The sequence below is a fragment of the Euprymna scolopes genome, chromosome 4 (genome assembly GCF_053919585.1).
Source record: "Euprymna scolopes isolate OS-2025 chromosome 4, ASM5391958v1, whole genome shotgun sequence".
NCBI lineage: Eukaryota > Metazoa > Mollusca > Cephalopoda > Sepiida > Sepiolidae > Euprymna > Euprymna scolopes.
In genome coordinates, this window is record NC_136485.1 from 71,109,138 (window position 1) to 71,134,327 (window position 25,190).

The 25,190-nt window shown below is 32.6% G+C and overlaps 1 protein-coding gene across 1 annotated transcript in view; it reads left to right on the forward strand.

The window, feature by feature from the left end:
• Positions 1–25,190, forward strand: part of LOC145271002 (organic cation transporter-like protein) — a 50,804-nt gene that overhangs the window by 19,600 nt on the left and 6,014 nt on the right. The window contains exons 3-4 of the mRNA XM_080126569.1: positions 13,565–13,795; positions 19,284–19,486. Of these exons, the coding sequence (XP_079982695.1) occupies positions 13,565–13,795; positions 19,284–19,486 (434 nt within the window). The remainder of the gene's footprint in view (positions 1–13,564; positions 13,796–19,283; positions 19,487–25,190) is intronic.

Genomic DNA, 25,190 nt, shown 5'->3' on the forward strand with positions numbered 1-25,190 from the left:
AATTCGAAATGGATTAGCAATAAAACAAATATTTTTCTTTCCATCTTGTTCAGTATGAGACTAAACAGACTGAATTACGTATTTTTTCTTTCGTAAAAAAACCCCTAAAAAACAAAAAAAAAACAAACTTGCTTATTTTTTTTTGTCTGTCTTGTTTTTCTCAATTTTGTCCTTTACTTTTGGACGCTCATATTTTGAATATAAATAAATAATTGTTATAATTCTTTTTCTAACTTTTGAAAATGATTCAAATTTTAGTATGTTATAATAGATGATAACTACTACCAGTTGTTAAAATTTCCGCTTTTCACAGTTGTTATTTCTAACAAATATTATATATTATTGGCGATTAAGCTACACAGAATATTCCGCGTTTCATCCACGCTAGGATTCTGAATTGAAGAATCCTAGCGTAGATGAAACACACACACACACACACACACACACACACACACACACACACACACACACACACACACACACACACACACATTCAGCTTTATATTATATATAAAGCTGAAGTATATTATATATAAAGCTGAATGTGTGTGTGTGTGTGTCTGGTCACGAATAGGCTCCTATATGGTTGACTATTTAAAAAAACTGATTACATATAATGATAGAAGATGTATCGAGACACGGGAATGAGTATGTTTATATCTGGCAGAACGATGGTTCATTAAAATTGTGGGTCTGCGTTCGCGCCTGCTCCACAAAGTATGGAAATAAAAAATTAAAAATAAAAAACGTTTACAAGTGTTTTTGATATAGATGTACAAAATAATACTTTGATAAGTATGTTTTAACTTAAATAGGGATGGTAGAATAAAATTGTGGGGTCTGCGTGCGCGCCTGGCCTCCATAAAATGGAAATAGGCACAAACTTTAATAAAGACTTTTCATATCTATCTGCGTAAGTATACTTTGATAATTATGTTTCAGTTTGAAGAAATATGGTATAATAAAATTATGGGGTGTTCGTTCGCACCTGACCTCCATAGAATGGAAATATTTCACAAAGTTTAACAAGGTTTTTTAGTATAGATCCACAGAATATTGTGATAAGTGTTTCAGTGTGAACAGGTATGGTATAATAAATTATGGGGTTTATCTATTTTATTTTTACTTTCATCATATTTTGCTTTGGTTTTGATACCCCCAAATTCGAACCTATTTCTTTACAACCCTTCCTTTTCATAACCTATCATACTTTCATAAATCAGAGTCCATTTTCTGTAGGCTGTTTTTGAACATAGTCAGCGATGGGTACTTTTGCTAGTATATATATATATATATATATATATATATATATATATATATATATATATATATATATAGTCGAAAGAAGCTTTGAGTAAAAAAAAAATGTAAAACTAAAACTAAAGAATGCAGTTTAAATTCCCGAAAAAAGAAAAAAGAAAAACTAAAATAAACTTATCGCAGACTCAGCACCTACATAAGCCGACTTCTAAAAAGTTAATAATTACAATACATAATTCAAATATATGAAAGAAAAAGAAAACCATTAATTAAAATTGTTAAATAGAAAAAAAATTAGAACTTGCATAAGCCGACTTCTCATATATATATATATATATATATATATATATATATATATATATATATATATATATATATATATATATATATATATATATATATATATATATATATATATATTAGTACTAGCGCGAAAGAGCAGGACACAAAATGTTTTAAATAATAATAATAATAATAATAATAATAATAATAATAATAATAATAATAATAATAATAGAATAACAATAACAAAGACTTTCGCTGGTGAGGACTACTATTAACCGTAACCAGTTATACAGTCCTTTTGAAATTTTCATCTATTTTTCTCGTTATGTACTGAATATTTGTTAATGAAACCTATATGAAATATATTCCTTATTAAATTTTAAAGAGTTTCTATTCTGAAAGAAGTTTTAAAAAATTTAATCTAAAAAAGTTATTTTAAAGTTTTTGTTAAGAAAATTCAGATTTTCTCATTATTCAGACCTGTATTACAAAGAGGGAGTTGCAAAAGTTGTGCTGTGAGGAGAAATACAAACTGAAACAGAGAGAATATTCAGACCTGTAATAATACAAAGAGGGGGTTGCAAAAATGAGATGTTGTGTGAGGAGAAATACAAACTGAAATAGAGAGAAGGAGAGTTTTAAAATATAATCTTAAAAAGATAAGATACAAGTTGAAAAAGCATTTCATCCAAGTCATGAAAATTGTTAAACAAAATGTTTTTACTATAGGCTTTAAAAATAAAGGTACAAGATTCAATTTGAAATTTATTTATCTTCAAAGTGCACTTTTATAAAGTTTACAAAGTAAGGTTTAAAAATTTAATTTAAATTGAATCAAAAATTACCTTGGATTTATTTTATGTAATGTACATTCTGTTGCAATTTAAAAACATCTTTCATCTAGCAATTAATGATATAGATATAAAATTTTCAATGATTTTTTTAAAGTGCAACAGAATGTACAATACATTAAATAAATCCAAGGTAATTTTTTGATTCAATTTAAATTAAATTTTTATACCTATATATATATATATATATATATATATATATATATATATATATATATATATATATATATATATATATATATATTAGCGATAGGACGATATATATATACATATAATATATACCCTTGTCCTATCACTAATATATATATATATATATATATATATATATATATATATATATATATATATATATATATATATATATATATACTAACAATAGGACGATTCCAAAATTATTTATTGGCGATTCTGCTTTAAATTCCTGATTCTGATACAATTACCAATTACGATTACGATTCTTTTAAAATTTCTAAATATTTAGCTGTAGATTTATTTTTAATTTTTTAATTTTCGAATTTACGTAAAAACACATATACTATTTTTGTAAACGTACAAATACATTTAAGGGGGAGGTAATCTATGCATTTTAATTTTACTGGTAGTATAAAATTAATAAGTATGTATCATATATCATTATTACCAGCAATATAAAATTAAGTTTTTAAACAAATCAAGCAAAAAATAAAAAGTAACAAAATTCAAAGTATCGTTTTGGCATTGGAAAATAGACACAATCTTTATTTGATTTCAATTCGGATACCCTAACTTTTACGATTTTTATGATTCCCGATTCCGACTTAGACTTGTACTAAACGAACAGGAACACAATTGAATAAATAAAAATCTGAATGCTGCAATATTAAGTTATAAATTTATTAGATTTTTTACTAGAATATCTTGTCCTTTTCTTTTCTAGTTTTAACAACTAGTCCTTTACTTTTCCATGTTTAAGCTTTACCATATTACTTTTCATGCTCACATTTTTCTATTTAATCTATGATTTTTCCAGGCTTCCAATAAATTCACTTGTTCTTTGTTTAATTTCAGTCTTATTTTTTTGTCCCCATAAACACATATGTAATAACAATGTACGGCACTCGTCTGCTTTCAATAAAATCCCCCCAATTATCCCCCTTTCATGCTTTCATTCTCTCTGTTTCACTTGTTACTTCTCTTTTCGAATTAGTAGCAACAGTAGTCGCTGAAGCAACGTGGTTGCTATGGAAACCAGTCATAAAACGCGTCGTTCACCTCGTGACATACTTTTTACGATTTTGAACATCAAAAAATTCATCATAACTTTTATTTTACTGAACGAAAATTGAAATTTTTTTAAATCACTATATAGCTGAGAAGGTGATCGTTAAACTGTAATAATATTTTGAAGTTTGGTCGACAAATGAGTGAGCGGTGAAGCTTTAAAACAATTCTAAATGACTAAAACTGCCACTTAACGATATATTCAAACACGATAGTGTTTGAATGATACACACACACACACACACACACACACACACACACACATATAGGTAATTATTTACTACAATAATTATCAAATTAATATTTAATTTAATATTTATAAAATTATTTAATTTTAATAAATATTAAACATACAGACACTAGTGTTTCATCATTTCGAGAATCAGCAGTAGAGAGTGTAATGATTAACGCCGGTCGAGAGATTCGAACCCCACAATGAAGCCATCTCTGACAAGCAACAAATCAAGGAAGGAACAAATCCATTCAGCCACCGCCAACCGCGCGATATATAGAGATCTATGAAAATATATTAATGGCAATTACGTTACATCCGAGTCACTAAAAACTGTCACATGAATGAACTTATAAACTTATAAACGTCAAATTCGGGCGCAGACATTAGACAGCCCACAGTGCTAAAAAGAGTTGAAGTCGTGAACGTTGCATACACTCTAGTTGACCGCTTTTTAGTTTTTATTTCCACGACAGTGCTCAATTTTAAATATTCTTAAAGGGGCTTAATGATTATAATTTTAAATAATAATAATAATAATATATATATATATATATCACATAATATTCACACACACACACACACACACACACACACACACACACACACACACACACACACACACACACACATATATATAAGGTTCACAGATACAAGAATCACACGTATATGTGTGTATTTTCATCATCAATTCATTGAAAGAGTTCAACTATCAAAGAAGTTACAAATATCAAAGCATAAATGTGTTTTTATGTCGGCTTCTGTGCAATGAAGAAGAATCGTTTTTGCGAACAGTTGACCTAATTTATCAGAAAAGACGGCATTGACTCCTCTCCCTCCCTCTCTCAATTAAATTAAATGCACAGAAAGCAAACAAAGAATGTCGTTACGAAAGAAACCCGTCAAATTAATGCAACTGCATGTTTTTGGTCAACCGCGCCAACGACCAAACTGAGCTGAGCGTCGCCATGTGTTGTAAAGGACACAATTTTCATCGCAAGTCACAACTCGGTCGAGAAACGGGTCGTTTTTCTTGCGTAAAAGAAGGGAAGATGACACTTTATAGCAGCGTTTCTTTTGGTTGTCTTTCAATTCGTGAGGCACCCATTTATCAATTTTTTTAATCTTTCCAATCTCTCTCAAGTGGTTGGTAATCGTCGTATACGTTACGTCTAACTCAGAAAGAAGTTCTCAGGCAGTTGTGCATGGATTGGCTTCGACTAAGGCTCTTATTTTATCGTTGTCAACATCCGATGGCCAATCACAACGCTCAATATCTTCAAGACTTTCGTCGCCGCCACGAAATTTCTTAAACCACTATTGTACTTTGCGATCAGTAGTGGTTCCTGAGCCAAACGCTCCGTTGATATCACGAGCTGTTTCAGCAGCATATCAGCCTAGCTTAAATTGAAAAAGGAAAATTGTATAAATTGGATTTTTTCCATCTTGTATTCAACGTTCTGAAATAAAGACATACTTGTTTTAGAACGATTGTAATTTAAACGATTAGATAGAGCGAAAACGCCCTTTAAAATGATATATAAAGTAAAGGTATAACTATGAAAGTTTATTTAAAAATTTGAAAATTTATTTAAAAATACATCATTTGAAAATTTGTTTAAAAATACATCATTTGAAAATTTGTTTAAAAATACATGATTTGAAAATTTGTTTAAAAAATCATCATTTGAAAATTTGTTTTAAAATACATCATTTGAAAATTTATTTAAAAATACATCATTTGAAAATTTGTTTTAAAATACATCATTTGAAAATTTGTTTTAAAATACATCATTTGAAAATTTGTTTAAAAATACATGATTTGAAAATTTGTTTAAAAAATCATCATTTGAAAATTTGTTTTAAAATACATCATTTGAAAATTTATTTAAAAATACATCATTTGAAAATTTGTTTAAAAATACATGATTTGAAAATTTGTTTAAAAAAATCATCATTTGAAAATTTGTTTTAAAATACATCATTTGAAAATTTATTTAAAAATACATCATTTGAAAATTTGTTTAAAAATTCTTCATTTGAAAATTTGTTTAAAAATACATCATTTGAAAATTTGTTTTAAAATACATCATTTGAAAATTTGTTTAAAAAGACATGATTTGAAAATTTGTTTAAAAAATCATCATTTGAAAATTTGTTTTAAAATACATCATTTGAAAATTTATTTAAAAATACATCATTTGAAAATTTATTTAAAAATTCTTCATTTGAAAATTTGTTTAAAAATACATCATTTGAAAATTTGTTTAAAAATTCATCATTTGAAAATTTGTTTTAAAATACATCATTTGAAAATTTATTTAAAAATACATCATTTGAAAATTTATTTAAAAATACATCATTTGAAAATTTGTTTAAAAATACATCATTTGAAAATTTATTTAAAAATACATCATTTGAAAATTTGTTTTAAAATACATCATTTTAAAATTTATTTCGAAATACATCATTTGAAAATTTGTTTAAAAATTCATCATTTAAAAATTTATTTAAAAATACATCATTTGAAAATTTGTTTAAAATACATCATTTGAAAATTTATTTAAAAATACATCATTTGAAAATTTGTTTAAAAATACATCATTTGAAAATTTGTTTAAAAATACATCATTTGAAAATTTGTTTTAAAATACATCATTTGAAAATTTGTTTTAAAATACATCATTTGAAAATTTATTTAAAAATACATAATTTTAAAATTTATTTAAAAATACATCATTTGAAAATTTATTTAAAAATACATCATTTGAAAATTTATTTAAAAATACATCATTTGAAAATTTGTTTAAAAATTCATCATTTGAAAATTTGTTTAAAAATTCATCATTTGAAAATTTGTTTTAAAATACATCATTTGAAAATTTATTTAAAAAGACATCATTTGAAATCAAAATTAAAAATTCCGAAAGAATCTCATTGTTAACCTTATCTAATTTATAAAATTCATTATGTCTGTCCGTCTCTATATTTTAAAACTTTATCTCTTCCGAAACTAAAAGTCGCAGAGCGCTGCTAGAGACCTCAAATGATAGCATTTTATATGAACCGTTCTTTTATGGGTCTTTAGCCGGTTAAAATAGTTTTTAAGGAGTCAAAAAGGGATAAAAAATCGTTATACATTTTGTGTATTCATCTTAATTTAATTTTAGTTAGTTCAGATACGTGTCACATTGCTATAATGATAACGTCACCAGCTTTGAATGCTATAGTTTTGCTTTGGGTTTCGATTCTGGCTAATGGCACCCAAATACTTTTTTTTAACTTTTGAAATCACGACTCTATAATAATATGTACAAAATCTGGACGAATTAAAATATTATATTTAACCGTATAAAGCACATACCAAAATCAATCGAACGTAGAATAAATAATAACTCCTCCAATGAAGAAATATTCAATAGATACAACAATATTTATAACAATGCACTAAAAATAGTAGATACAAAAATGCCGACATTAAATACAATAGAAACAATATAAATACGTCTACATCTTAAAATTGAGAGAGAAAAATAATCTGGTTCACCTGCCTTTAATCTAATGGTAAAAACAAAACTTGGGATTAGGTTCATTCATTTTATAAATAAACGTTTCCCACCATGCAGTACACTACATAAAATTTTTAACAAAAACACCTTAAAACTTAGCTACAGCTGTCATACAAACAATCATAAAAAAGCACAATAATAAAATATTAATGAAAAATAATTCGACTACGGACAGTAATAATAGTGATATTAGAAAGACCTGAAATTGCTAAAGGCATATCGAATGCCTACTAAGCAATAATTGCCTCACATCTTCGGTGATATACCAGGCTAAAATACATACCGTAGAAAACCCAGAAATAGAAAAAATTCTACACAGGCAGAACCTCAATGGCATTTAAAAACAGATTTCCATGGTCATCTACTGTCAATGAATAATAAAACATATGCAACGGGCACCTTTCTTTTGGTGACACTACTGGAAGTTAATCAAGGCGAACAAAAACACCTTTAGTCGACAGTATAGTTGTAATAAAGAATAGTTGCAAAACACCCCCACTCTTCCCATGTTAAATAATAATTTCTAAATAATAACGTCAATATTTCAGTACGCAGGTCAAAATCTGCAAAAGAAGCGATTTGTGTTTATTTGTTTACGTTGTTATGGGTTAATGTTTATGCGCGCATGCGCAACCGGATGTCGTAAACCAGAAAGTGAGTTACATCACTCGTTACAAGGTCATTTGAGTTTTATAATTATATTGATAAATAAAGTATTATACTTCTAAAATTACGTATGATTGAAGCAGAAGCCGATCAAATATTGCAAAACATGAATATAAGCAATAAACAATTCTTTAACAATCAACTTAAAAATCAAACGATAAATATTAAAAAAAAAATCCAAACAAACAACAATATATTTTAAAAAATTAAAACGAACGATATTTTTAAAACCAAAACCAACAATCAATAATTTTTTAAAACGAAAACTAACGATAAATTAAATGAAAAACGGACGATAAGTTAACAAAAATAAAACAAACAAAAAATTCAAACAAATAATGTTAATATAAACACATTTACTAGTGCAGAAATATTTCAAACATTAAATATTAAAATATGACAAAAATCTGTTGTAGAAGTTTGATTTATTCTTTTTCTGATTTGTTTTTACTAATATTGTCATTTCTTCGCGAAGTTAAAAAAAACATTTTCAACTGTTTCATTCCGCTTGTTTTAACACTAAAAACATACAGTTAAATAAAAATAATAAATAAAAAAATAAGTAAATCTAATAAATAATAAAATCTAATAATTAAAACTAATTTAACGATTTATTTGATAAGTAATATATATGATGGTACTTTTTAATATATCGTTTGAAATTTCAAATTTTACTAATGATTAAACTTTAAAAAATCTTACTTTGCTATATTTACTTAGCAATACATTCTCTCTTTAAATGCATGTATCAAAATGTAACCGAAGGACGAAAACACGCTGTCTTCGGAACGTCAAAAATGGTTCCAAATTCGACCCCCCCCCCAAAAAAAAAAAACAAAAAACAAAATGCTAATAGAAATCCACCCAATAAATGTCACTTTAACATTCCCTGATACCTATCATGTGGATTTCTATTCGAATTTTTAATCATTTTTGATGCTCCAAAAGCAACAGATGTTTTCGTCAGCCATCTTGATTGCCCGTTTACCTTAAAAGCTGGACACTAGTTCTTTTTCGAACCGAATAAAAACTTTAGGTTCCGTTAAAGCACAAAACTTATCCAGCTAGGTAGAAGAGTAACTTATCTTGCTTTTGGTACCATTCATTTGTGATGTACTTGAATTTTTTACTCTTTTTTTTTTTTCGTTTGTTGGCTTATCTGATAAATCCTCCCAAATAGTTATCTATCTTCTTCCGGTTTTGTCATTAGACAAAGTAGATCTACCTCAGGTCGTTTCTAGGGACTTGTGATGAGATTCAATAGACCAAATTCAATGACGTCGGCAGGTTTTTTTGTTTTTTTGTTTTTTTACACAGTGATCACCACTTATCAAGGCCCGGAAGCCACTCAGGGATAAGGGTTATTGCAAGTACATTACGTTAGTGTGGAGATTTGATGAAGTGTTTACTTAAGGGGCGGTTCATTAGGAATTTGTTAACATTGGACTTGTGTTACATGATAAGGGCTGTCCCCTTTTCATGTAAGTATAAAAATGGAGAATTTAGTTTAAAATGAAAATGAAATAGCAATAGATAAATTCGAACCTCGTAATTTAGTTTAGAAATAGATTACGTGTGAGAATTTAAAAATGTAAAACAAACATTTGTTTAGAATATAGATAAATATTTCAAGGAAAGAATGTGAACTCTCAAGTTTGTTATGAAATTTTAAATTGAAAGAATGCAGCTTATAAGATAATGTTTTTAACATATTGAATATAGGTTAAAATTCCTTTTGTAGAAATAGGAAAAGTTTTGGACACGTATGTCCAGAGCACGTGAAAGAAGGCACATGTTTTAACATGTGTATGACGTCACGGAAAATAGAAAGTTCTAGGAATAGAGAAAAAACTTTAGAGAAAACAGTCAGTGAAGAAACTCGGAGAGAGACAGTCAGGCGTCTAGGAAGCGAGACGTCACTTCAAGAAAAAAATGTGAGCTTTGAATTCTTGGTGATGGAAACACGGCCGTGTGACGAAATAAACCATTATGTGTTTTGTAAAGCTCGTCTTGTGTTTATGATTCTTACAAAAAGGTAAAGTTAAATTTTATTATATATGTGTGTTATAAAATGTCTGGCTCTTATATAGATAGAGAATTGCATCAGAAGTGAAATATCTACTGGATCGATAGAAGGATCCCACCATTTTTCCAGCAGCCTTGGCAACGGATTTAATGTATGTGTTCCATTTAAGATCAGGAGTAAAGGTCAAGTCCAGAAGCTTGTCAAAACATGAGGCCTCCCCAAGACGAGAGCCATTCATTTCAATTGATGCCAAATGGGGATCAGAGCGTTGATAATGTAAAGATAAAAGCTTGGTTTTAGATGCATTAAAAGTAACAAGCCACCTCTTTCCCCATTGTACCACTTGCTCAAGATCAGAGGAGAGAGACTCAGAGAGAACTTGGTTGTTTACGGTCTTAGATGTGCTACCATAGATAGTAGTGTCATCAGCATAGATGTCTACGAATGATGTAAGGATGTGATTTGGAAGATCATTAATATAGATCAGGGAGAGAGTTAGACCCAGGATGGACCCCTGAGAGACTCCAGCATTAATACAAAGAGCTTCTGATTTCTGCCCATCAACCAATACTGTTATGAACCTATCAGAGAGAAATGATTTAATAATTGAGAAGACATTTTCAGCTATACTGTAGCTGGAGATCTTGTGAAGTAAACCTTTATGCCATACTCTATCAAAGGCCTTTGATATGTCAAGAGCAATTGCCCTAGAAAGGTAGCCTCCATCGAGAGATTCGCTAATCCTATGAGATATAACTGTAAGCACATCTGCTGTAGATCAAGCCGAACGGACACCATATTGCATGTCACTAAGAAGGTTATTTTTTCTGAGATGGTTGATTACTTCTGTATTTAACACAGATTCCAGCAACTTACTCATGACACACAGGAGACTTATTGGCCTGTACTGTGAGGGAGATGAGCGATCACCTAAATTCTTAAATACAGGGCATACTGATGAGATTTTCCAGGGTGACAGGAAGCAATTCCCCTTAAGACAACGTTTAGATAGTTTTGTAAAGATGGGCGCAAGTTCTGGTTGAAGTCTTTTGAGTACTATAATTGGAATACCGTCAGGGCCAGTTGCTTTACTATAATCAAGGTTTTTGATTAGCTTGGCAACATCATGTACAGATATTTGTATATCACATAGCGTGTTTTCTGATACAGGAGGAAATATTGGAGGTTGGCAACCTAGGTCGCAAAGATTAGAATTAGCTACAAAGTTCTTGACAAAGAGTTTGGCTTTGTCCGATGCTGACGAGATTACCTACGGTCCATTTATGAGAGTTGGGACAGCACACACGCTTCTGTTCAGGATTTTGTTTACTATTTGCCGCTGCTCAGCTACTTTGGACTTGACAGACTGAGCATACAACTCTCTTGCTTTCTTTATTACTTTTTTACAGTGGTTGTTGGCATTTCTGAAAGAAGCTTAAGTCTCAGTACATCTATTACGTTGGAAGCGATGGAAAAAGTGATTTCGATGTGCACTGGTAGCAGCACATTCCGGAGAGAACCATGGCTGGCGGTTAGGGTTTTTCTGGAACATTTTCGAGGGTATGAAACGGTCTATACCTACAATTGATCATTCTGTCAGGCCTGGTACTATAGATGACACATCCTTTTTAAATATGGAACACAGAGGTAGATCTGATATAAATGTGCGGAAGCTATCCCAGTCAGCCTTAGAGTATCGATATACTGTACGATGGAGAGGTACATCTGGGGACTTATTACATTTCATTTTTATCTTAACTGATACAACTGAGTGGTCGGAACATCTAAGTGGAGACAGAACAGAAGCTGAACACAGTTCAGGGCAAGTTGTGAGAAAGAGGTCTAGGAGACTTGCATACTGGCCGTCAGTATTGGGAACACGGGTGGGTTCGTGAACAATCTGAGTGAGGTTGTAAGCAATGGAGAAATCATGACAGAATCTCCCCTCATCATCGGTCTTGTTTGAGTGAGTTAACCATTCCACATTGTGAACATTGAAGTCTCCAAGACATGAATGTTAGCTGAAGGATAAGCAGATAGGACTTGGTCAATTTTCTCAGATATGCTTTTAAAGCTAGTAACTCCGTTGTTGTGGGGGCGATAGAGAACAAATATAAATGCAGTAGTTTGAGCAAGTGCAACCCGGAAGCACATATAGGGTAAGTTAGAATCTTCTCTGGAGATGTCCCTACCACATAGAAAGCCATCCTTTATATAGGCACATATTCCATGCCCATGTCGATCTTGGGGGTCAGATTTGGAAGTTAAATTAGAGTATCCTTTAATTACGAACTCATCTAGGGAAATGATCTGTCCAATGCCAGTTGCACTTAGAAATAATATGTCTGGTTTAGTCTCCTGTAATTGGGCTCCAACCTCTGGAACGTTAGAACGTAGACCCCTGATGTTAGAGAAGGAGACCTGGTAGTGGGCGTCTACGTTAGAAGTTGGAGATCCGGGTTTAATTGTGTGTTTTTATTGAGACTTTTCATGATGGTGTTTTGGGATTTGTGGACTAGGTCGACAGACATGCCTGAAGCAGAGCAGAGAGGGAAAGCAAGAGAGAAATAGAAATGAAGACATTTAAGCAAATTCTCCAAATTTAAATTTCTTCTTAAGTTCGCTTGAATTTTAGACATTTTCTAGAACCAAAATCAATTCATTGATATTAAGGATTCTAGACGTAAGATTTAGTATGATTATATGTTGATTTTAATATTTGTAAAAGGACATAAAAGTGGTGCATAGCTTTTCAAGAAATTAATTATACCTATCCTGGGACGGGTATTCTTCTAGTTTAGAAATAAAAGTGAGGTAGCGAGCCTACAAATTAACTACAACGTTTATAACTTAGGTTAGATTCACAACGTTTAACCCATGTGAATCAATGGGATAACTAATAGCGTTGGTTATTAACATTGTTAATATAGCAACTATGATGAGAATAGTCGTCCGTGTAAACCAAATGACGTAAATAATCAATCTTCTGCTCAAAAAAAAAATCTGAAACATAATAACTACAAGGTGCTGGCTACTAAGTCATTATAGCCACATTCCAAGTGCGTTTTATTCGGCCATAATCATTTCACTGGATTGACCTGACTTATATTACACCTGTGTAACTTTTTGCCGAAAATGACGTTTCAAACATCATACTTTTAACTTTTCTTTAAGACAATCGATACGTTTGTCACTTCTTAACAGCAGGTGCTTTTGTCGGGTTGATTTTTCTTCAAATGACCCTTTGGTACATTTGATAAGTATTTTGTTGTTTCTAACATTTGTCACCAGGTGTACGCTTTTGTCAAAATTATTTCTAGTTACACAGGGCCTAGATATCCCCGATATAGATAGTAAACTGATTAAAAATTAAAGAATTGAATAATTTGAAATTTTATGATGTTTTTTTCTTCAGTGGGACTTGGTTTGCAACAAAGAGAATCTGGCTGAGCTCATCATAACCTCGTACAATATCGGCAAGTTGGTTGGCTGTTACATTTTACCGACGTTCGCAGACAAGTATGGCCGGAAATCGATGTTCATCATCACCCACTTGCTATTATCGGCTGTCAACATCGCTAATACGTTTTCACCGACGTACTTATTTTATTTGGGCTCAAAATCTTTGGCTGGATTCTTGGAATCAGTAAGTAAAATAAAAAAATGTGTTATTTATTTATTTGTTACTTCTTAAATTAAACGTTTGTTCAATCTTCTCGACTTAACATGTGGCAAGGTCTCTTGCCTTGGTAGAACCATTTTGGATGACGATAACGTCTTTGGGTATTACTAAGAACCACGCTGACAATATAAATATTATGTTTTGTAAAGGAAGAAAATGAAGGATATATATATATATATATATATATATATATATATATATATATATATATATATATATATGTGTGTGTGGGAGTGGGTATTTGGCAACGTGACATTGTGTATGTGTGTTGGTTAATGTGTGCGCAAAGATGAAGAAGGCTGGTATGTGAGCCATTGAATCCTTTTTTCCTCGCTTCTCCCATCCCAAGCATAAGGATGAATGATGTTGTAGAGAACACATTCTTGGTGTCCTGTTTAATACAACCGCTGAAATACTGGGAAACCTCACTGTTCTTATAAGAGTTTATAAGTTCGCATTAGCATATTACTTTATCATAGACATTACTTCAGAGTTTTTTTTATTTTCTGAAAATACTTTGAGTTGACACATTCCTGTTAAAACCTACTTGCTTTTGGGAGTAACAAAAAGAACGAATTCAAACCGAGCAGAGAAAGAAAGAGAGCAACAATTAGAGCCATTTGCTTTTTACCGTTCTTTTAACTACCAGAAACATTCACAGAAAACACGAATTGAAACAAATACATTGAAGACATTGCCAAGGCTGCTGCAAAGAAGGTGGGCTATCTTTACTGTGCTAGAAAACTACTCATACCTGACAGTCTCTTATATCTCTACAAAGCCACGATTCGCCCATGCATAAAGTATTGTTGCCACATCTGGGCTGGTGTATCTACCATCAGTCTATCCCCCTTAGACAGGGTCCGAAAAAGAGTCTGAAGCCTAATACGTCCCACACTATGTTCCATCACCACAATGTCCCGTCCTTGTATCTTCTCTTCTAGCAGTGTCGTCTTTCACATTGGCGGCTGCTGAGGTGACGTGCATAGGTTCACAAGTATAAAAAACAAAGCAACTCAAAACACAAACTTGAGAGAAGCAAAGGACTTCAACACATTCTATATATATCAGTTGGACTCTGGGTTTGTGTGTGACACCATCAACCCTCTAAACAATAAGGTCCACATCTACATAGTCTCTCAAGGCCTATTTGTCATTGGTTGAGGTCAGTTCACCTCGATCTGTTCCAAGCCACAACTTGCATTCAACTTACTCAAACTATAAACCGTTCTCAACTAGCGAAAACCTAAAACTGTCTGTAAACAGTCCATAACTGGCATAAACTGTCGGAAAACTCATAGCCACTCCTAAAACTGGCAGTAAAATAATTCTAAATACATTGACCTCTATTATCCAGTCAACTTGTCCCAATCACTGCCACACCTTGATCAACAATTCCATCCGAGTTGCCTTTGTGTAACTTCCTCTTCATTGTCTTTTCATCAAGCTCACCTCCCACAACCTCTACTATGCTGATGAACCCACCCTTTCTTTTTGTTATACTTTGCCTTTTCCTTTCTTTTCCCAACACCCGTCGAGGAGTGGGTGGGGAGACGTCAAAAGTATCACATAAGTAATTTAATGGAATGTGGTCTGATGAATTCGTAGCACTTGTGCCCCCCATCCTTGACATAAATACACTTGAATAACCTGAGAAGTAGTAAAATCCCACCCCTTCACTTTAGAGGTCCCTAGATGTCGGAAAGCCTTCTACACTAATAGTTTTCCCCTCGAACTTCTACACTTTGGAATTCCCACCCCGTCTCCTGCTTTCGTCACTGTACTAATATGCAAAAATGTAAATGTAAATGTGAACAGACATGTTGCTGCTAAACTCTCTATATAATGTCACTGTAAATATTATTCCAAATATGATCCCATGGCCCCCACACATTCAACTTGTTTGGGTGGATAAGGGTATTTAAAAAAAAAAAATCGTTTTCTCTGTCAGTTCTAAACACATGAGATATAAAGATTGCACTTAATATTAGGTTGGTGCAAAAATAATGTCGCTTATATATATATATATATATATATATATATATATATATATATATATATATATATATATATAGGTAAGCGTAAAAAAAAAGACATTATTTTTGCACCAACCTAATATATCATGTCTGGCACCACTGTGTGATATATGTGCATGTAGGATCTTTAATGATTTTTAATGCAGGAAAATACTAGATTAGTGTTTTTCTCACTGGCCCAACATTTATTACCAAAGGTGCTGTAGGCCCATTTTCTGTTACCAAGGTGTATAATTCTTGCCCATATAATTTTTCTCAAAGTGCGATGATTCTGAAAGGAAATAATTCTTGTCGTTTCTACAAAGATACAATAATTCTTTTAAAAATAACAAACCAAAACAAACGAAGGTAACAAAACAACAACAAAAAAAAAAGACACCATATTTCTAAGCAACAATTGCAAAATGTTTCAGGCAATCAATAAAATCACAGTACAATTGTTATTTTCGTGGTAGGTGCTCGACTGAGCTCAAATATATAGCCCCCCCCCTCCGTAAAACATTTAAAACAAGAATTCGTCTACATGCAACCACTATAAATCATTTTCCTTTCACTTTACCTAAAACTAGACGGAGCTTCCATGAGCAAAGTTTCTTTCCAAGAACTATCCATCTGTGGAACACAATGCCATAGGACTGCTTCTCAGCTGACTATATGACGATCGTATCTAATCCAATGTTAACAAATGTTTGTTTATTTATTTGCGGACTATTATCCTCATCTTCACAATGTTTCGGCCAACTATTCCTGTCCCGTCATGGTTTATCACCTGACGGAGGCCAGAGGAATAGTTGGCCCAAATATTCTGAAACAACTAGAAGATGAGGATAATAGTCCGCAAATAAATAAATAAATAAATAAATAAACTGCTCATCTGAAAAAGATTGCAATGATAAAAATAATTTAACAAATACTTGTTGAACCGTTCACTTAAATAATCAAATTTGGATCAGTCTTAACAATTATTACCAATCCTCACTAGGTTGGCTCACTGTAATAAGCACATTAACCCTTATCCTCAAGTGGCATTTGGGAATCGATAAGTGGTGACTCTTTAGTACATTAAAAATGACTGAAGAATGAAACTGTCTACATTTTAATACAGAAAAATGTCAGAATAACTAGTGAATTATTTTGTGTTCCTAATTGACCCATTTCTAATATACTGAGAGTAACGAAAGTAAGGAATTAAGAACAAGTAGAAGCTTTTATCAATTCAATTTGACCCGTCTAAATGAGAAAATGAGAGAAGACACATTTTGGTCTTTGGCATGGAGCCAGTGAAGAGTTCATCAAAGGGAAATAAATTATAATTGAAATAAACGTCATATGCCTTACCAATTAAATATAGATTTACCGATCAAATGTTTAGCTCCCATGACTCTTGGGGAATAATAAATAAGGTCCTAAACAGATCTAAGGTCCTTATACCAATCATTATTAATGGATCAGAGGTGATACCCTCAGCAGCTTATAAAATACATTTTTTGTCTTTGGCATGAGGTCAGAGGAGAGTTCTTCTAAAGGGAAATAAATAGATGATGAAAACTGAAATAAGGAATTACGAATAAGTACAAGCTTTTACTATCAGTGTTTTACAGGGTATTGTGATGATCACAGAGATGACAAATCAGATAAAAGAAGAGATTGTTTCAAAATATTGCTATCTTATTGCAATTTTGAACTATTCCAAGGATAGAGGGCAACATTTGGATAGAGGTATTTACAGAGGTTTGAAAGTGATTGAGAATATAAAAATGTCATCCCCTCCTATATATATATATATATATATATATATATATATATATATATATATATATATATATATATATATATATATATATAAGTAGATTTTTGGTACAGCAAAATGGAAGGAGAAATTTCAGAGGAAACATAATTTAATTTAAATACCAAAAAAAAAAAACAAAAAAAAAAACGGGCAGGTGAAATTATTAAAATTTCCTTAAGGCCTTATCGTCTGACCCTCTAAGAGGAAACGTCAGAATGATTAATTAAAAACTAAGAAACGAATGAGGGAAGAAGGGAATTTGGTTTCAGTTGGAAGAACAGTGGAAAAAAAAAAAAAAAAGTCTCACTGTTCAGGTGGTTTTAAATCAATGAATATCTCCAACTGATGTTTCAGAATCTTTTGTCTACACAGGCTAGGTCGAGAGTTGTTAATAACTAACGCCTCAATAATATTGAGATGATAGTTCGACCTCGCACTGTATAAAACAGATGGGTGGTTTTCAGTTTTATACAGTGCGAGGTCGAACTATCATCTCAATATTATTGAGGCGTTAGTTATTAACAACTCTCGACCTAGCCTGTGTAGACAAAAGATTCTGAAACATCAGTTGGAGATATTCATTGATTTAAAACCACCTGAACAGTGAGACTTTTTTTTTTTTTTTCCACTGTTCTTCCAACTGAAACCAAATTCCCTTCTTCCCTCATTCGTTTCTTAGTTTTTAATTTATCATTCTGACGTTTCCTCTTAGAGGGTCAGACGATAAGGCCTTAAGGAAATTTTAATAATTTCACCTGCCCATTTCTTGTTTTTTTTTTTGTATTTAATTTAAATTATGTCTCCTCTGATATATATATATATATATATATATATATATATATATATATATATATATATATATGGGAGAGGGTGACATTTTTATATTCTCAATCACTTTCAAACCTCTGTAAATACCTCTATCCAAATTTTGGACGTTCCAAAAGTAATGAGGGATTGCAAATTGTGAAACTGTTTTTTTTTTTTTAATATAAGAATGGTGAATAATATATAGAATTGGTGAGTCGGGTTTAGTTAATCTAAACAAAAATATATTTTATATAGAAATCGCTCCAGACAAGGCATGGAGTCATTTAATGTAAGGAGCTAATAAGAAGAAAACATGATTATCACAAAGACAAGAGATGATTCTTGATTTAAGTCTAAAAAAAAAACAAGGTTAAAAGTAGGGAGAAAACAGTCAGCAAGGAAAGAGTTCAACAAGCGTGTGGTCCTTGTAAAGAAACTACTAGAATATGAAGCTGTATTACAATGAGGTATAAAAGCACGAATTGATGAAGACCATTAAACAAACAAGTACAAACAGAGGGGGGGGGCAAAAGAAGCAGGGAATAGATGAAACAATTCTGAAGAACATATACTATAATAATATTTATAGAAAAGACTTTGTCTGTGAAGTTCAAGTTTGCAAACAAAACTATTTTTGTTTCTTTAACATAGAATTACTGTGCCAGTTTTAATTATTAATTCATTTTTGTCTTTGGCAAATTCATTTATGCCAGCAGAACAGTTTTTATTGTTTTAACAGAGAATGTCTATGACTGGTCCAATATTTTTTTCTGTGACAAATTCGAATATGCTAGCAAAACTGTTTTTGTTTCTTTAACAGGGAATAGCTGTAACTTGTCCAATCATGCTAGCAGAAATATTTCCAACTGAAAATCGAACTATGATAATGATTTTTGGTGGAATCGTTTGGGCGGTATCCGTCATGCTTATAGCACTGGTGGCTTACATTTTGGAACCTTTTGGTTGGCGATATCTCAACTTATTCATTGGACTCATGTCGGTTTATACAATCGTGCAGTTTTGGTAAGTATTGTATAAGCAAGTGTTCGTTTCATGTGTTTGTAGTTTTTTTTTTAATACAATAAGAAAAATGGACTGGAATGATTAGTTAATTAAATAAAATATCAAAATGGTAAAAAAAAAAAAGAAAATATCACAAGAGCTATGACACAGTTAACGAACCAGAAGTCCAAGACTCGAGTTTCGCCCTAATTTGGGCTCATCAGTTAGACACATCCGAACTCAGTTGCTCAGTTGGTAGAGTGCTTGCCTCGCATGCAAGAGGCTCGGGTTTCGAATCCTGAGTTCGGATATGTCTAACTGATGAGCCCAAATAAGGGCGAAACTCGTGTCTTGGACTTCTGGGTCGTTAACTGTGTCATGGCTCTTGTGGGCTGCGACGTTTGGCTGTGGAATTTATTATATACAATCTCTCACATTCTGAAAATCATAGCATAAGTTGCTCGCTTGGTTACCATTGCTGGATGGCATCGTCCTTTCGAGTTAAATCTCCTACTTGTGAGACATCGGCTTGGGGTTATTAGCTGGTTGGATGAAGTAGGTGCATTTCACAGTCGGATTTCGGCACGATTTGCTTGATCTGTGTTGGTTAATAGAAATTGCTGTGTGCGGGGTGTTTGCTGGATGTCATGGCTCTTGTGGGCTGCGACGTTGTTTGGCTGTGGAATTTATTATATACAATCTCTCGCATTCTGAAAATAATATATGTATATATATATATATATATATATATATAAATATAAAAGTGTTTTGTTAACTGTTTGCTCGTATATATATATATATATATATATATATATATATATATATATATATATATATATATATAAGAGCAAATAGTTTTAAAAACACTTTGGAAAAGAGGTAAAAACATATTTAATCTGAAAAGGAAACACTTAATAAGTGGATAGTCCTTAATCCGCGGAGTTTCGAAGAAATACTTTCCTTCTCATCAGAAGGTAGGAATTAGCAAAATGCAGGATCGGATTTTGCATACAAAAGTATTTGATGAAGCTGCAAGTAAGTCAAAAATCTTACTTGATAACAAAAAGTGAAGCAGAGGGAATATGGTGAAGAAAAAGGTGATTTCACGTGAATGGATAGTCTGGTGAAAGGTAAAGTATGCAATGACGGTAAAATCCCAAAATATATTATTATAATTATAATTATTATATCTCCTATTTGGTTTCATCGGGCTTTTACGTCTGGTTGAAATTACTTTATAAATATTAATTCTTTAATATTTATAATATACTTTAGTTTTAACATCTTGGATCATTTTGGTAAATTTTAATTGTAATTTTTATTTTATATATATATATATATATATATATATATATGTTTATTTTTTAGGACGCTTAATGAATCCTTACGTTGGCTGTTGGCACGAGGTAAGTGGGCCCGAGCAGATGCAATAATTAAAAAAATCTGCCGAACTAACAAAGTCGAGTATCATCAGATTGCTCCACTTCTCAAATATCGACACAATCTACAAACAAATGAAAATGAGAAGACAGAAGCAAAATCAGGCGAAGAGATGAAAATGATTCCTGTAAAAAAAGAGCTTGTAAACCATGAGCCGTCAAAGAAACAGCGGAAGGAGAAAATAAAAGAGATGTCAGGATTGATATTCATCATTTGCAATCCTGTTCTTCGAAAAATTTTGTTTGTCTGTATGTATTTTTGGTAAGCATAATCTTTATTTTTTAATTATAAACTTTTATTTATAACAAATTTCCAATCTGTTGTGGAGAGGAGAGCTCCTGTTAAGAGGCTGGGTCGCATGATAACTAATCAACTTTCAGAGCGCATTAATTTTTACTAAACCATTGAAGGACGACTTCAAGACACTTTGAGAATCGCAGCCAGCAGCCAGCAGCCAGAGTGTTTTCTGGAACCAACGAAGAAAAGCGCCCCCTATTATCTCTTCTGCCTTTGTCCACTGAACATCTGAGCAAAACCTTTCTCCAATGGAAGACATATAGCTCAATGAAAAGTGGCAATCCACTAACTTTTTTTTCTTAATTTCTTTTTTCACTCTTATACTGTACTAGCATGTGTGCCCGGCATTGCCCGGGTGTTTGGAGGTGTATGTTGAGCAAAAAAAAAAAAAAAAGTGGTAGTAGGAAGGCAGGCTCGAACCCGTACCGCAAAGGAGGAAATGAACCTGAAAAAATGTGACGTCTTTACTGTTACAACCACCGCCAAACTGGAAATGACGTAGGTTTAAATTAAGGCTAAACAATCGAAAAGAAGGGGATAACTTTTGAGGTTGAAGCAATTAATGTATTTAGCCAATTTTTCGGTATTTGTCGTCTGAAGGGTTGAGCTTCAAAACGATACTGAAAATCCGTCAACTCTGTCGAAAGTTTTAGGCAGACATGCAAACATAAATACATAGATTTCTATATTTGTAGCTCAAATTTTAGACCCAAACCGATTAAAAAGCTTACCCTATCTTTGAATACTCTTTATGTAAAATTTTAAATGTTTAGACCAGAAATTGCTTGAGTAATTTGGTAGAGACCGTAGAGGTCAATTTGTTTTTAACTTTGACCCCTGTTATGACCCCTTAACATTTATTGTTTTGGCCTCAAATCAAGTTATTAAGTTAGATCCATGTCCAAGGAACCTATATCTAAAATTTCAATTGTTTAGACCTAAAATTGGCGGAGGAGTTTGGTAGAGTTTTCAAAGGTCAAATCGTTGAACTTTGACCCCTTAGCCAAATTTCTGTCCGAAAACTAATTACAAAGATTTTCCCAAATCTCAGCACTCTGTATATCAAATTTCGAGTGTGTAGACTGAAAATTGACAGAGTTATTGTTTAGGAAAATGTACACAGACACAGACACAGACACACAGACAAGTTCACTTTTATAGATATATAGATAGATTAGCTTTCATCAACCTACACCTAATGTGTAGGTCATTCAAATAAATATATTTTTTTGTTGATAAAAGGGCATTGTTTTCTTTTCATTTAACGTCCTGTTTGTTAGAATAATATTATAGAACTTTGTTTTACAGTCCATGTTAAGATAGGATTCTATAAGGACCTCTAGTGCACGATTAAAACTTAATCCAGAACTTTAAATACAGGAAAATGAAAATTATTAATCTAAAATATTAGGTGTTTGCATTAAAACTTATTACAAATACTTTTTCAATAGAAGAGTTTGAACAATTCTTTTCTTCGCTCTATACTGTCTGAACAAACCGTGTCAGTAACCCAACTAAATATATCCTGCTGTTCATAAAGCGACTTTGTTTTCCTTTTATTTGACGTCCATTTTCTTACAAGAACACTACAGGACTCTTTATTACAGTCCATGCTAGGATAGGCTTAGGATCAGAGTTAGCGTTAGGGTTAGCCAATAGTAAGATAGGGTTAGAGTTAAGGTTAGTTTATGCTTAGATAGACTTAGGATGAGGGTTAGAGTTAGGGTTGGTCCATGCTAAAATAAGCTTAGGATTGGGGTTAAAGTTAGGGTTAGCCGATCGTAAGATAAGCTTAGAATTGGGGTTAGAGTTAAGGTTAGTCCATGCTTAGATAGACAGGATTAGGGTTAGAGTTAGGATTAGTCCATGCTAAAATAGGCTTAGGATTAGAGGTAAGTCTATGCTAAGATAGGCTCGTACAATTCTGTTTATATATATATATACATCTCGTTTAGTCCTATCTAATTCTCTTAGCAGTTTATACGTTGAATCTTTCAGCAATGGACGATCTTCAGATGTCACTGGGTGGCCCTGTCCTTTGCATGAATTGCCACTCATTTATCCATAATATTCGCCGCCAACCTTTACATCTGGAGGCGATTCCACTATTCGCAACTCGTAGATGCGCTTCTTTCAAGTTAATGTTATATCTAACTTGTAGGGTTAAAAAAGATAGATCCCAAAAATGTCATTGGAAGAGGGGCGTTCCAAAAGTAATGCATCCTATGTTTTATTCCGCCCGAATGGATCAGAGGGGATTGCAAATAGCATTGTTACGATAACTGAACTCATGCAATTGTTACCTGAAAGTTTTATCCCTTGATCAGCTGGAACAAGAACAGGCGTCTCGTGAGGTTGAGATTCTTGGGTTTGTGAGGTAGGAACTGATAATCGGGGGTCAGTTAACACTGGAACGATAGCTGAACATCAATTGGCGCTGGAGCAGGTAGTCGACGTCAGAGGGCACTCGAGCAGGTAGCTGGATGTCAGTGAATACTGGAACAGGTAGCTGGACGTCAGTGACCATTGGAAACGGGTAGCTGGACGTCAGTAAGCACTGGAACAGGTAGCTGAACGTCAGTGGACACAAGTACGAGTAGTCAGACGTCAGTGGGAACTACAGTAGATAGCTGGACATCGGTGGGCACTGGTACAGGGAGCCGAACGTCAGTGGGCCGAAAAAGCTAGTGTCTGGAAGCATCAAAGCTGCAAGAGTGAGCTGGAGACACTGGAGTCACTGCAAGAGCAATCTGAAGTCACTGGAATGTGCACGAGTGAACTGAAGGCACTGCAGGAGTTAGTTGGAGTCACTAGAAGTGGCAAGAGTAAGCTGGTCGCTGGAAGTGGCAGGAGTGAGCTGGAGTCGCTGGAAGCTGCAGGAATAAAATGGAAGCGGTGCAGAAATAAGCTGGAGTCGCTGGAAGCTGCAGAAACTGGTGTGGCATGCTGTAGGGAGAGTTCCAAGAGACAGGCAGCAGGAGAGTGAAGGCTGTGACTCACATAATTAGTTTGTTGAGTAGCTCTTAAAAGGGCTGTTTTGGTACTGCTGCTGCTGCTCCTGGTTCGCTGACTTGGCAAAATTAAAGTTGAGAGGAAAGCACTCTTAGTTCCCGAGCTGAACTGAAGCATTTCTGTGAAAGTCTCTGACTTTATTGAAAATTGTTGGTGATACAAGCTCCACGGCCAGTGATGGTATCACTAAACAACAAATGACTATAATTAATTTCACACCATATTACTTACAGTTAAAAGTGTCTTCAGTTTTTAGTAACTGTAATATTTGAATCTACGTTCGAAATAATCGTCATTTGTTTCACTTAGTTTGTGAAATATGAAGTTTGTGTGTTTTCTCATTGTTGTTGGCGATCGCGACAAAATTATTTAACGAAAGAAACAGTTGATTTTATCTTAAATTTAAGTGTATTCTGTAATGCTATTTCGATATTTCTGCACAATCCAAATCGAACTGTCTTTTTATCCTAACTCTAACCTAACCTTCAAATAACCCCGAACTAACCGTAGCATAACCGTTTTATTCAAGGTAAATGAAAAATTATCCAAAAATTCCAAATAAAGTGTTGCAAAAATAAGAGTATCCAAAAAATTAGGTCTTTCTCATTAGTTTAAAAATCAATCAAGAACAGTACAGCGCTTTTTTAGTTGTATATTTCGTAAAAGTCAGAACTTGACTCGACTTTATTCGTTTATAGTCGGAACTACTTACGTCACAACTACAAATCTATGGATACCTATTCATAAAAAGCACCATATCTATTTATGTTTTACACATTCCTATTTGACCAACGCAACACAATGATTATTTTACAACATCACCAACCGATTTTCATAAAGTACAACCTGTCTAAACAGAACTAGCCTTCAATTCCAAATATAATCGACAACTGCGTTCTATTTTTGACGTCAATTTGAATATCCATCCGTCATAACTAAACCAGCTCCCGTCATCATCGTCATTGGCCGTTATCAT